At 39.2% G+C, this 14,582-nt stretch overlaps 1 protein-coding gene across 5 annotated transcripts in view; it reads right to left on the bottom strand.

Moving 5' to 3' along the window:
- ncalda (neurocalcin delta a) overlaps positions 1–14,582 on the bottom strand; it is a 53,686-nt gene that overhangs the window by 9,358 nt on the left and 29,746 nt on the right. For 3 of the 5 annotated variants that reach the window (XM_086154816.1, XM_086154813.1, XM_086154814.1), the window contains one exon: positions 4,428–4,834. In XM_086154816.1, coding sequence (XP_086010942.1) covers positions 4,428–4,805 — 378 coding nt within the window. In that variant the 5' untranslated portion in view covers positions 4,806–4,834. The remainder of the gene's footprint in view (positions 1–4,427; positions 4,835–14,582) is intronic. The other 2 variants (XM_086154817.1, XM_086154815.1) reach the window with 1 other exon arrangement.

The raw sequence follows: 14,582 nt of genomic DNA on the forward strand, positions 1-14,582 counted from the left end.
ATATTATTCAATTTCTCAGTCAGACACATTTTCTTAATAACACTATGTTTATTTATATGGTCAAATATCATGGCTTGATTCAGGTGTGCATAGATGTACCCTTTAAGCTTATCCACCAATTGCTCACTCTTTGTGAGCATCCTCAGCTATGAGCTTTGCTCTGGCCTTACACACAGACCTCTGTTCAGGTTTGCACATGAAGAACATGACAACCACATAAATGGTGGCTGACAGCATTTTCTTTCAAATTTGAGGGCCTCGAGCGAGTTGCACACATTGCGAAGTCATTAGGATACTCCACACAGACGTCATTGCTTACGAGGTGACAACATTGTGATGAAAATGTTAGGCTGAAGAAGTCGCTGCTCAGTGTGGCCCACGTTAATTAACATGTACATCCTGTTAAGCCAGAGCTATCAGCCTTTTTGCAACCCTGTCCTTTTATTTGCGTCAGTGAATGGGAGCTGCAGACAAGCAGAAATGAGCCTGAGTCACCACCTTCCCTTGTACCTCTTCACCAGCGTTGCCTTTCATACGAGAAGTGGGAAGTGGACATCTTAGTCTTTTCACATCTTCACGCATTGACAATTGACACTGAAGCACAATGCTGTTTTTATACACGTAGAGTTTGCGCGCATGTGTGTGGAGGTGGGTTATGTGGAAGTCATAATGAAAGAGGTGTGGGAGGGGAGAATGAGCCCAACAGTGACAGCCCTTGAAGAGCAGAGCCAAATATAAAATAAAAGGTGATTTGACAAAATAAAATGCAAAACATGAAAAAACAAAGCTTACTTTAAACAGAGGTGCGCATGAGAGGATGAGGAATAAGAGGTTTCCTTTCGCGCCCCTTCCCCCACATTTGCAAAAGCTGTAACAAAACTGATAGCTTCATAAAACCCACCTGCCTATTTGCAGCCGGACACTCAGATCCCGTTTTCAAACTGAAACTTGGACTTTTCTCAAAACATTTGAGCTCATGAATTATTTTGAACTTCGCCAGTTGCTCTCAGACCTCAGTGCCAAGGCCACCTTAAAAACTATCCGTTTAAGCCGGCTTTATCTCTGCAGAGGCGGTTGGCTTTGAACCGGGAGTCGGACGGCCAAATGGAAAGAGGAGGCAGACAGACAGTGGCATGGCAAGAGCGTCTGGTTTCAGAAAGAAATACTGTAATGGGCTTTTGCTGCAAACACACTGCTCCCTGCAGGAACAAGTAACAGCACCTATATTATTAATGAGTGAAACACAGAGTTCCTGCTTCTGCATCTCAAAATTGTAATCAAAATGGAGCGGCTATTGCGAAACCAAACTTTGTATTGAATGCCCCCTGAGGGTTTATTATTAAAAACTGCAATATTGATAAGCTTCTAGAGGAAAAACCAAGGTAAGGAATTTCATTATTTTCAGCTATTGTATGATGGTTGTGCAACACCTTTTAGGTAATTGATGTAATGAATTTCAATTTCCAAATAATAAAGAAAATACAGATGAAATTATGAAAATGGGACAATAAAGACTGAATAACATCTAAATAAATGTCAAAATTTCCAAAGGCCTAAATGTAGAAATGTTTTTACAACCTTTAAAATGTAGCTTGGGAAGCACTTTGGGCTACATACTGATATGAAGAATCTCTTTTCAATTCTCATACTTTTGAATATCACATCTGGGAGGTATAAAACCATAGGTTGCACACCCACACACCCACACACACACCCACACACACACCCACACACCCACACACACCCACACACACACCCACACACCCACACACCCACACACCCACACACACACACACACACACACACACACACACACACACACACACACACACACACACACACACAAAGTAAGATGTGGGAACCAAAGTTAGTATGTGTACACAGCAAACAGACAACATTGCAATGCTGAATCACAGGATGTCATACTGAAATGATAAAACACACACGCCCACACACACACACACACGCACTCATGCACACACGCACACACGCACACACGCACGCACACACAGAACATGCAATGTTGGCAGCCTGTCAATCACAAGGTGGGCCCACATTGAAGAGCATCTGGCTTATAATCTCTTTTTTTCATACTGCAATCATAATTTAGACGAAAGGAATATAATTTCTGAGTCCTCCCTTAGCATCTTATTAACCCCGGCAAAATTGCTGGATGAGTGCACACAGTCTTCATAATTAAAAGGAAGAACTTGAGCTTTTTCACCACTGATGACACTTTACAAACTTCGCTGAAAGAGTGCTGCAGGGGAAACAGCGACGAACATGAGTCACATTTTTATTGCTTTGTCCTCGGAAACAGCACTGCTCTCAATGGCAAGTGGGAAGGGAGTTTGGCGCCAGGATGAAGAGAGAAAAGATAGGCTTATGTAGGAATCGCTGTGGTCTTGTGGCAGATTCAGCCTCGCAGCAATGACATGCGGATGTGTGAAGTGCGATGGATTCATATTTCCAAGGATTGGCAGTGTCTGCGTTGAAAAATGAATCAGAGGGTTTTTTTGATGGGCTTTAAATTCAGTGTATGTCTGCTGTTGGTGCTCCAGATTACGTCCTCATTAGAATAAACACCAAAGCTCTGTGTTCCTACTATAGGAAACACAACATTGATGTCAACCGGGAGAATGAGACACCTTCCTTTTAAGATGGTGACCGACAATACTATGCATAATTAATCAATGCTTTCACAACTGATTGAGAATTGCCATTCAGCTCTGCAATTTCCCTCTAACCTCCAGCACATTTAAAAAGCCTTTTTTTCAATGATTTGCTTTTACTACATTCTAACTACCGACTAATTTTACTTTTTCCATGTTTGCTACGCATCGACTCAATTTTTCCTAACAAAGATCAGATATGAACGATGTAAACAACTTTTGTGAAAACATTTGAGACTACATGGTGGTATACCGTTTAGTCACAATTTATTAGTGCATTCAGCTCTTTAAAAGCAGCATATTTTTCTCATGAGCTAGTGCAAAACCACATCAGAGCTACGCAGATGCAACCTCAAAAGAATTTTAATGTTGCTCCCCATCAACATCCCTGGAGAAGTATCACTAATGTGCACAACAATAACTGAATGCACAAGTAAGACCATCACCTCATTTGTGTCACTGCACTGGGACAGCACAAACTCTGATGGTCACACTGTCTGCATTAACTGAAACTGCAGTAGACTGGATTTTTTAATGGGTTGATACCGATAAAGACAAGAAATATTTACTCATTTAACAATTATAGATGTTCAAAGAAGTAGATATAGTTCTTAAGGAATTTCTAGAAATGACAGGGAAAAATGCCCAGTGCAAAAAGTGCATGCAGTTACAGGCGTACAGTAAAAAATGTCAAACCTTCTGTCTGTACTCAGAAAAGTGCTGCCTATTATATTACATTTTCCTCTGTACTATTCTGTTCCACTCCTCTGACATGCTTTTCCATCACTAGGCGCAGTTTTCTACTTTCCCCAGACAAATCAGAGACATCCTAAAATGTAAATCATTTCCGCTACAAAGACATTATGAGTTTGCTCATTTAGGGCTGACGTCGGGTGAGGCCGAAGTGGGACACACAAAGCTGCTTTTTCGCCGATGCATGATGGGAGGAGTCGTCTAAGTGGTAATGCATTTACATAAAGCAGGAAATGCCATCCAGGCTCTTTCTTTCCCCTTGATGTTTTCTTGTTTAAAAAGGTGAGATGTGCTCTGAGGCGCAGTCACAAAAACAGATGTCACATTTCAAACGCTATGGAAAAAAAACAAAAAAAAACAACGACTGTTCTGCGATTTCTGGTGATGAAAAAAAATTGTATTTTTCAAAGGTGCGGAGAATTCGGTGACAACCTACATTTGATATAAAAAGGATCTTTGCTCCAAATGAGTTGTTAATATTTTGTGAAGAAACCTTGGTAGCTGCATAACCCTCGGGGAACCTACCTTTAGCAACTTGATAAATTATGGCAGGTGAAAATTATGTATTCGTAACACAGTCAGGAATTTAATGCAGATGTGTTGACTGGCACATTTGTTGCAGCGATGAAAGTAACCAGATGGCTTTATCACATACTGAGGAGCACTGTTATAGGAATTAGTCCGGCAAAAACACTGCAATACTGTATATTCTAAAAGACAATTTTATTCATACTTTTCAAGTTCGGTTAGATATCTATTAAATCAAGGCACATTAGAACGTTAATGTTTCTCCAGGTATGATAGGGAGCTTGTGATGGTGCCACTGTGAATACAGCAATGCAAGACAATCATTGCTGTGGTTAATGTTTCCAGTGTGACTAAGCCAATAGTTGAAGAAGAGATGTGAAAGTGTATTTTTTTCGCAAGATCGGAACAGTGAAGTTAAACTCCTGAACTCTACTTTATAGCGTAAAAGAAAATAAAGGGAGTAAACGCACTCACCTGTACAATCTCGAGCATCTCAGCTTTACTAATGTACCCATTTCCATCCAGGTCGTACATACTGAAGGCCCATTTCAATTTCTGCTCCAGCTTGCCACGCGACGTCACGCTTAATGCGATGATAAACTCCCGGAAGTCTATTGTCCCGTCTCCGTTGGCATCGAATGTGCGGAAGACGTGCTCCGCAAACTTTGATGCATCTCCGTAGGGGAAGAAATTCCCATAGATCTTTTTGAACTCTTCCATGGAGAGGTTCCCACTGGGGCAGTCCCGTAAGAAGCCTTTGTACCACTCTTGGATCTCATGCTCAGTGAAGTCTGTGCTCTCCAGCAGGTCCTGCATCACCTCAGGACGGAGTTTGCTGTTCTGCTTCCCCATGACTATTTGTCCTGTCACTCGGCTCACTGCTGGGAGACAGAGAACAGAGTTTTCTGTTAGGGTGTAACCTAAAAGGGTAAAATCGTGACGAAATCTTGTTTTTCAAAGATTATGTCTTCACTTGCATAGCGGTTTCATTACCCTGGGGGTTACCCTGGGTTTGCACTAGATTACATTCACCCATTCACATACACGCAAAGCCACACAGGTTGCAGAGCTGCCGTGCAAGGTACTAACCAAAATATTGAGAGCAACTGGGGGATTCGGTGTCTTGCCCAAGTACACTTTGACATGCGGATAGGAGGAGCCAAGAATAGAACCGCCAACTTTCTAAATGGATGGACTCCTGCTCTGGCCAAGCTAACTCCACCTGCCCACCCTCACTTACCATCTTTATCACAAATCCCTTACACAAATCCCAAAGCTTTTCAGCAGATGCACCGAACCCAGACTCCGGAAACCTCCGTCTGCGCAAGTCCGGGAATGACCATTTTCAAAACTCGCCTTTAAACCCATCTTTCCAAACCTGCAATTTCACTGCATTTCATTTTTTGTGTACTGCAAGTGTGTCTTCAGTTCACACTTTTCTTTTCAACTTTTTTATACACTGTTATACACAGACTTCCTCCTATCATTGTTTGATTACAACTGAACTGACTTGCCATCCGGACTCGTCACGCTTAACAACTCAATAAGAAAAAGCATAATCAAGGCTTTCGCTCAAAATCAAACAGTGTCCTCTGGGTGAACAAAAATCTCTACTGATCCACTGCAGACATGAGTTGGATATTGTTCAGAGGGTTGAGATTATGGATTATTATGCACCCCCAGCAGAAGTCTTATCTCTCAAACACCAGAGGGGAGTCTTTGCAGTCATGGGCACAGACGCTCTGGAATATTCTGCCTGAGACAGCATTATTTTAAGTTTCATTGTAAAAGCCACTTGTTCAAGATAACCTACTTTTATATTTACTTAAACTTTCTTTTCATTTTGCATTAGCACTGGAAGTTTTTTCCCTCCTTTCCAATAATGCTGTATTATCTATTCAGTTCGATTTCACTGTATATACCTGTACATTTGCAAACTTGTGTGAGGCACATAGCTTTCGAAATGTCTAGAATGGATAAGTTGTTAGTTGTAAGTTAGTTGACTAAAATCTCCCCTTTCTCACAAACTAATGGAACATTCCATCGATAACAGCACAACGTGCTGAGGATACGCAGGACCAGATGTCCAATATGAAATGGATTAACAAGTCTATATAATCTCAAGAGACACACTCAGCTCAGGATCGGAATGAGGTTTTGGGCTTGAGTAGGAAAAATGTAAACACGTACACGCACATAAAACACATAGTTTTCAGCGGTTTAAATGTGGTCGGTCAATATCATTCATTTACTTAAAGTGGGAGCTGTGAGTTTTCATCTGCAGATAAAAGATTGAAGATTAAAAAAAAGCATTGTTTACTCTCTCATGACAGAGGTGCTCATGAAAGAAACTCAGTTAGTAACTGAATTTGAACATTTTAATGCGGCCTTAACATTATGCTAAACTTGCAAAGTAAATAAGCCATTCGTCCAGTCACTACACTTTCACGAATTGTTAGTTTAAATGTACAATTTCAAAGTCCTGTGCTTAGGACCTTGTAGATTTTAAAGGTGTCAGAACATGGATTATATAACAAAGCAGTTAAAGCTATTAATAAATTGGTTCTGACATTACACCATACATCCTGTTAAATAACTTTGAACATAAGACTTCAGTCAGTTATTGTAGAACCGGTTCTTTGCTCACCTGTAGCAGCTCAGCTCAGAAGCAATTTTATGTTGAGTTGCAATGAAATGAAGTGTGCTGATAATATTAAGGGAAGTAAAAACTGATGTCCACTAGGGTGACTGATTAAAAAAAAAAAAACACAGCTCATATTTGTATAAATGTATGAACAGAAATTGCTGCTTTTCCCATCTTGAAATGACTGCAAGAATGAAAAAAATTGCCTCAGTATACTCAGTTGATAATGTTAAATCCTAGAATGAAAGTGTTTAGTTAACTCTTGACATTAACCCAAAAATCCATTGTTATTGCACTAATTGTTTCTTTCAGCATTTCTGATTTAAATTTCAAAATGATTTTATTGGTGACACTTTCTGTATCATTTCAGTGTCAGTTTCAGATTATTATTAAGCATATAAGAATTATTTTCTGTTCTTAAAGGTACTTGTGCAACTGAAATGTAGAATTATTCCTTATTAGCCAAGCAACCCGGAAACTGCACCAGTTAATAAGAATCGTAGAAAGTTCAATGATTTTAACAGTTTCACAACCAACTTGATCTATGACTGTATAGGTTAAGGCTTTTGTTAGGAAATTCCTTGGAAAAAGTCACACGTACATTTATTCTGCTGTACTGAAGGAAATCATTAGATATGATGGCGAATGCACAGGGCGTCTCTCACATCCTTATGATCAGTTCGTCCACACCGGCCACTTTACAATCTCACACTGAGACGAATGGAAAAAAAAAAGGAGTTGGTGAAAGGATTTATTTCCAATAGCATTCCTGCTCAAACCGTGGCAGACTAAGAAAAGCACCTCCTACACTCCCAGGTTCAACCAAGGCTAGCACTGAGTATGAATGCAACAATGGAAGGAAAGATATTTGAGAAATGATAACTTATCAGAGAGTTTAAGTATCTACCTTCTGAAAAATGTAGAAATGAAAGGACAAGGCTCCCAAGTCTAAAAAGAGAGGGTAGTATTCCCTGAGTTCAACCAACAATCTCTAAGGTTTGGTAACGGTAAATGTTATTGCATGACCACTTCAGTGATGACTTTGCATTAGCAACTTTTCAAGTTAAGTGCAGCCGGATGTTTATTATATTAATTGTGGTCATAGGTAGAATAAACTTAAACCTCATCCAATTGTAGTCACTTCTACATATAGCCAAAGACCTGATGGCAAAACTTATGGCTTCACAGCAGTGTCCCCTTAATAGACGGGTGTTGTTACTTTGTCCAAATCCACTTCCGTCACAGGCTCTGTCATATTATTGTCAGAGAAATGAAACCATTTCAATGACTAACTACATAGCATTTGATAATGATGCAGAGAACAGCTTAGATTTCTGAATGGGACAAAATTATAATCAATCAAAGGGTTATTATTTTGGGCCTTCTGCTTTGTTTACGATCACAGCATACAATGGTTTGGACAAAGGAAATATGGAACATTTAAATGGTGGCTCATTGAAAATGCAGTAAGGGGGGGTAAATAAAAATATTGAGACAGGAAAAGTTGGAGAAAAATCAAGAGGAGATGGGAACAGACGTTGAAGGAAACATTGTTTCCTTCAAGCCTTCATAAAAAAAACAAAACAAACCACATGCTGTTATCAGCAACAAAGGTTGGTAGCTTTAGAGGAGATTACTAATACACAAAGGCTGAACACAGACATAATTAACATGCACCCTGCATATAACAGCCACTGTGCAAATCTGAAACACAAATGAGAGAGAGAAATACACTGCAGGATAAGAGCATTGATTTGCAGCAGCACAATAACCTATCAACCTATCACCTGTCCTTCAGCAGGAATTAAAGCACAAACACACAATAAATGCAAACAGAACACTTATTGAGCCAACACTTACGGCTAAAAGCACAGCAAAAACAAAAAAAAAAAACTACACTTAGCTGTTACTCAAGCACACAGGATTTACAATCCAGGTCAGTGCAAATCAAAAGTAAAAAGCAAGTAGATAAAAGTATCCCTCACAATCAGAAATAAATCACTTTAGGCCACTCGTACTATTAGCAATAACAAAGAAAATAATTCATGGGGAATGTTTAAACAAGTAATGTCTTTCTAATGTGTTTGACATGCATTTCACATTCTGGAATGATAATAATAATAATGATAATAATAATAGCATTACTATAATTAGCATTATTAATTTATTTTTATACATTTAGTGTGATAGTAGCCTGATATTTGAAGATACAATATACCTACTGCTATTGAAATAATGGAGCCCAGCGTCTAACAATGAAGGGTACTAGCTTGGTCATAATGAAGAATGTAATGATTAACTTGAATTGCTCTGGGACTGCCTGACTTAAAATATGAAAATACCCTTCCAGATGTAACAATGATTATGTCTTTCTGATAACAAAATCAGAGTCCCAAAGTAACCTGAGGGCTTCTATCCTGACTTTCATTAAACACAAGCATGTATTAAGACCCTGCATAACATAGGATGGAAAATTAAACTTAACAGAGTTTATGTATCCAGAGCCATGTTTAAGTTTATCAGGAAATTAAACGGTTTGTTGCACAGACTGAATAACCATCTCATTTCCTAAACTTAGGTCTCAGGATAGGCCTCTTGCTAATACCTAATGGAATGAATGTGACCTAAAAGATAAAGCAAAGATTTCAGAAATAATTATAAGGAATTCTTTTCTTGAATTTACATATCAAATTTGTGCCTTAAAAATTATTCAATATCATAGACAGCTAGATGGATCCAAAAGAAAGATATCATTTGCATAAACAGTCAATTAATGTGCTCAAACACAAGGGGTTCACAAGGCTATTCTGGGGTGAAACTTCCAGCAGCCCTCCCAGTAGCAATCTCATGTTGCTGTGGGACATTTTATGTTTAAGGGAGAAAAACATAAACTGTCATTACAATGTGATTACAAATAGTTACATTAGCAGCTATGTCATGCTTATACTGGAATTCGGGAATGTAGCAGCAACAATTGCAAACGCTACTTGCAATAGCTATATGTTTACTAAACACATCTGTTCATTCTCCTGAAGCCACCTGCCAGTAAAAAAACAAAACAAAAAAAAAAAAAAAAAAAAAAAAACAACACATACTGTTTGCAGCAGTGAATGCTGATGCGGCCAAACATGGTAATGTTTTTGTTTGGGAGACCAGATTACATGTTACAGTAGAAGACATGATGGAGAAGAATACTTTAATTTGTTTGACAAATGGTTAAAAACGAAATGTGAGGTTACTACTGCAGCTGCTGGACCATTTGGAAGCTGCTTCAAATCAAACTCACTTCATCCAAAAGGATTATGATTCAAATCAAACACGTAGACACAAGTGGAAAGTAGTTCAAATTCTAATATGAGAGAGGTGGCTCCATAACTCTGTTACAGGTTAAAAATATAACCACCATTCCACAAACACATCAATGTGATGATATTCTTTTTATCTTCTCATTCATAAATTCTTCATTTTCCTCCACCTTCAGTGTTCTCAATTGTCATGCTCATCCTATTACATCCTACATATGACCTATTCCAGCACTTATGAAACAATTTTACTGTAGTTACCATAGCAACATACAGGCAAGATCTCAGTCATTGATGAGCTTTCTGGCTGAATGCACAAACATGAACTTCTCCATATGGATGAATACATACCCACAGTGAAATGTACAGGGTCAGTGACATGGTGTCTGTGTCAATATGTAGGTGTAGAGGCGGCTGTGTGGGTGCAGGAAAGTGAGACAGCAAATATCTGTATTTAGCACTTGTGAACCTAAAACCAAAAAGTTAAATCTAATGTTCTGGTGAAACAGAAGACCCCCCTGCACCAAAGATGCCTTTCCAACTACATTGACATGCTACATTTCAACGTAGCCTAAATATGTAGAATTTCAACGGATTATTTTCATATATCATAATGCCTAGGAGAGGATTAGACTCTGCACTGTAATCCATCATCATGCATACATCTGCATAGTGAGCACTGAATACTGATTCACGATGAAAGACCAGCGGCCACGGCTAACTCTCCAACAAGGGTCAAAGATGATCACTGAATGACTCAGCAAGCAACATTTTTAGATTGCCGCTTATGTGGGCGGTGTGGCGCAGGAGGTAGAGCGATTGTCTTTGGTTCGATTCCCGGCTCCTGCCAGTGTGTTGAAATGTCGTTGAGCAAGACGCTGAACCCCTAACTGCTCCCCTGGCGCTGGTGGACGGCAGCCTACAGCTCATGGTTCATCCATGATGGCAGAGAACGAATTTCCCCATGAGGAATTAATAAATGATAGCTTATCTAATTATTTATGGTGCTGGCTACGGTGTCCATGTGTTTCGTTTTTTGGAAATTATTATATTTAACTGCAGCTGAAAACAAAACACAACTTAACCCTTATTTAAAATTCAAGATAATGAACAAAAATACCAATACGCATAACAACACATTTATACTGTACAGGAGTCACAGATGGAGCGGTAAATCACACTTTGAGATGTTGAGGTGTGTTGAAAAATAAGCAATCTAATAGACTGAGAAAATATAGAAAAGGAAGATATTTTTCTTCAGTACCGCTAAGTGAATGTCCCCCATTCAGCCAGATTAAATTTGAAGTTTGACGGTTTACACCCAATATATCAGGAGTCATGTTTAATGAGATAGCGGGTAGAAGAAGGCAGTAAAAGCACTGAATGGTGTCTAGACAGGATTGTCCCTGTCAAAAAATCGGTCTGTCTCAACTGAGCTCAGAGAGTAAGAGGCAAATCATTGAGCTGCCCACCAGTGGTCTGGTTTGTTCAAACTGTGACAGATATGTGAACTGAGCTCCCAGCTATAAAAACAGAAATAAGACTGTGCACCATCAACTGTGAACGGGTCCCATTAGCACCGAGGTGTTGCAAGACAAGTCTTTTCACACGTATGTTGTAAAGGAACATTGTGAGGCAGTATTGTAAACACTGGGTGTTGAATTTTACTTTGATTTTTATAGATTTCATACCTCCTACCTGTCACAAAAACTCTCATATACTATAAATGTATGTATGCCTGGTATATTTAATATTGCCAACATCGGATGCTGAATTTGGCTTTATTCTATATACATTTTATGCCTTCTACCTGTCACAAAAATCTCGTATACTATAAATGTGTGTGTGTCTATTATATCTGACTGCACACTGCAGTGTGTCATTGCTTGACACACTACTTAGCTAGATATGAACACAATGGGCGGTAATTACATCGCTTATGTTTTCACTACAATACTTGCATGCATTTTCCTAACGCAAAAACAAAACACATACCAGAATTTGTGATGGAAAACGAAAATTGTTTGGGATTAAATCCTGTAATACCTACACAACCCATTTACCAAGGGCCCGTGCAAATTCTAACGGATAGTTTATTCCTACTAAGTGAACAGAGAACCAATGGGCGGCAATAGTGAAAGAAACTTTCCCCGGGAAACAGTAGAAGTGAGGGTTATTTGGTAATCTGTATTCTTAGCTCCTTGTGAATGGCAGCAGCTTGAGTCTCAAAAACAATGGACACAGGAACAACAGATGTGGGAGTGGGGGGTGAGATGGAGAGAGGTACACACACACAGACACGCTCACTCACACAATTAAAATAAGATAGACATACTGATGGATAGATGAAGACTGAGTCAGCCTATAGACTTGTAATCACAAAGAAGTGACGTTTTCCATTTTAAAAGTTTGAACAGTGATACTCGGCACCAAAATCTCTCAAATGTTTTTGGCAATGCTCTGGCTCCAGGATGCTAAGTGTACTGCACATAGTTGGGTAATGGTCACTGCAAGTTGTTAACTGGACAGTGGATGCCACAGCACAGAGACAAATACCTTTGTAACATTTGGACTGAAGCCAGTTTTTCTAGGATCTGAATTCATAGTTCCTCTCTTTGTTTTGTTTGAACCAAACCTGCAACAGCAGGAGGAAACCTCTGGAGGAATTGCCAAATGGGTTGTGATTGATAACTGGTTAGATATTAGGTTATTCTTCGATTTTTTTTTTTTTCCAGACTTCTTAATCCCCACATTTGCTTTCTCACTTGGTTGCCATGGTAACAAACCTTCCAGAAACATGTGGAAGGAAAACAGAAGTTGTAGTTTATTGATTTTTGGAGAAAAATAGGGAACCATGCAGAAGCACAAGCTGACACACTTCCCAAGTAAATTTCATAATCAGTCAAAGGATTGTGTAATTCCACAGTGACTAGTGCTGAGAGCAATGTGCTCACAAAACTACAAATGTATATTGAATGAAACATAGATTCTATCATGTGCAAAATAAATTTAAAAAATAGAATAATCACACATGAGCGGACACCCAATAATTTAACCATTAACCGGTGCCAGGCAGACATAATGCTCCCACCACACACTGACAGCCAAAACATTAGTGATGCAACCACAACACTGTGGATCGCAAGGCCAGTTTGATTTGACTGGGTGATGGTTTGATCTCTGGGTAGTCTTTTATTTGTGATTGTTAGCACCAGCTCCTCTTACCGCTGCCGAAACCCCCTCAATGACAGCGCCGACATTATTTTCTTTAACTTTATGGATACATTTTGAGACAGATTGTACTAATTATGAATGCATTGCGGCCTGGATTGATAACGTAACTTTTTCCAGTCACATCCAATCACTTTAAAACCAATCACTATCTGCATTGCTATCCCCTCAAATAGAGAATTCCATAAAAAGTGACAGCTGACAGTAAGTAAGAAAAGAACAGCCTCCCACTCAACACCTGCTGAGCATGCATTTCCATTAGCGTTGTGAAGTGCTATGGCAGTTCAATGTTCCAAAAGTAAAGATCCGAGCTGACAAAAGATGTTTGTGGAGCAGGATTGAGAACAGCTGTAGAATGTATGTTCAGACCACCGTCTCGCAAATGTAACGATGTATGCATTATGAGAGTCAGAGTATAGTCACCGGGGGGAGTGAGGTTGGGGTTTCACGAGAAAAATGTAGGGAGAAAATGTAACTCAGGCAGAGCCTGAGCCTCGAGGAATGCCCCTGGGGATGCAACAAAGCTTACTCCATTTCCTGTGGTCAAATAAAAATATAGAAACAGGATATAGCATCACGGAAAACTAACAAACGGAGCAGAAGTTACATCACAGTCGAGGTCAGAGGTCAAGATAAACCCGAGGAACTGGAGTAGTGAGAAGGTTCTGGACATTCAGGATCAGTGAGATTACGGACTGAGTAGTTAATGTTCACTGACTTGCTGAATTTGTTTTGCTGCTCTCATAATTTAGCCAATTCTGTAATTTAGCCAAGTATAACAAAAACTCACATAGAAATAGGACTTTTGATATATAATAGGATCACAAAAGGCTAATGAACACGGAGAGTGAAATGACAGGGAGGTCAAGGGAAAGACATTCAAGAATATAAAAATGCAAAGAGATGTGCGATACAAAAACAGGCTAAATGGCACTGTAAGACGAGAAATGAGAAAAACATGCGGGGGTGCTAATTACCTGGTGCTTTGAAATGAAGTATTACTATTGTCTGTTCTGTATGAAAACAGATTTTTTTTTTTTTCAGAAAATTAATGATATTCCTGAAGGCTAATTACCCTGCATTTCTGCTTTTATTAAGCTACAGAAACACATCCATACTTTGTCCGGTGTCGTAAGAACTGAAAGTGCTGTGAAAATGTTTGATACTTTACCAGTCAGGTCGCTCTGCAATAAAAGTCTGGATTAATACTCTATGCCAAAAAGACCCAAGAGTGACTCTAGATAGCACTGATATCACCAAAGGCTCAAAACTACAAATGTAATAAATATTCATCTCTGATATGCAGGCACCACTCTGTGTGGGCCTCAAGCTCACACAAACAAAACAAATCCACTCAGAAGATCAGTATTCTTCAATAAAAGATCATCTTTTTAGAAGCTTGCGATGGATGAACCTGGAGGTAGAAATTCCTGCTAAATATTGCACTTGATT

Source organism: Fistularia commersonii, chromosome 11, assembly GCF_037954325.1.
Source record: "Fistularia commersonii isolate RoL2024-O1a breed Wild chromosome 11, RoL_Fcom_v1.0, whole genome shotgun sequence".
Classification (NCBI taxonomy): Eukaryota; Metazoa; Chordata; class Actinopteri; order Syngnathiformes; family Fistulariidae; genus Fistularia; species Fistularia commersonii.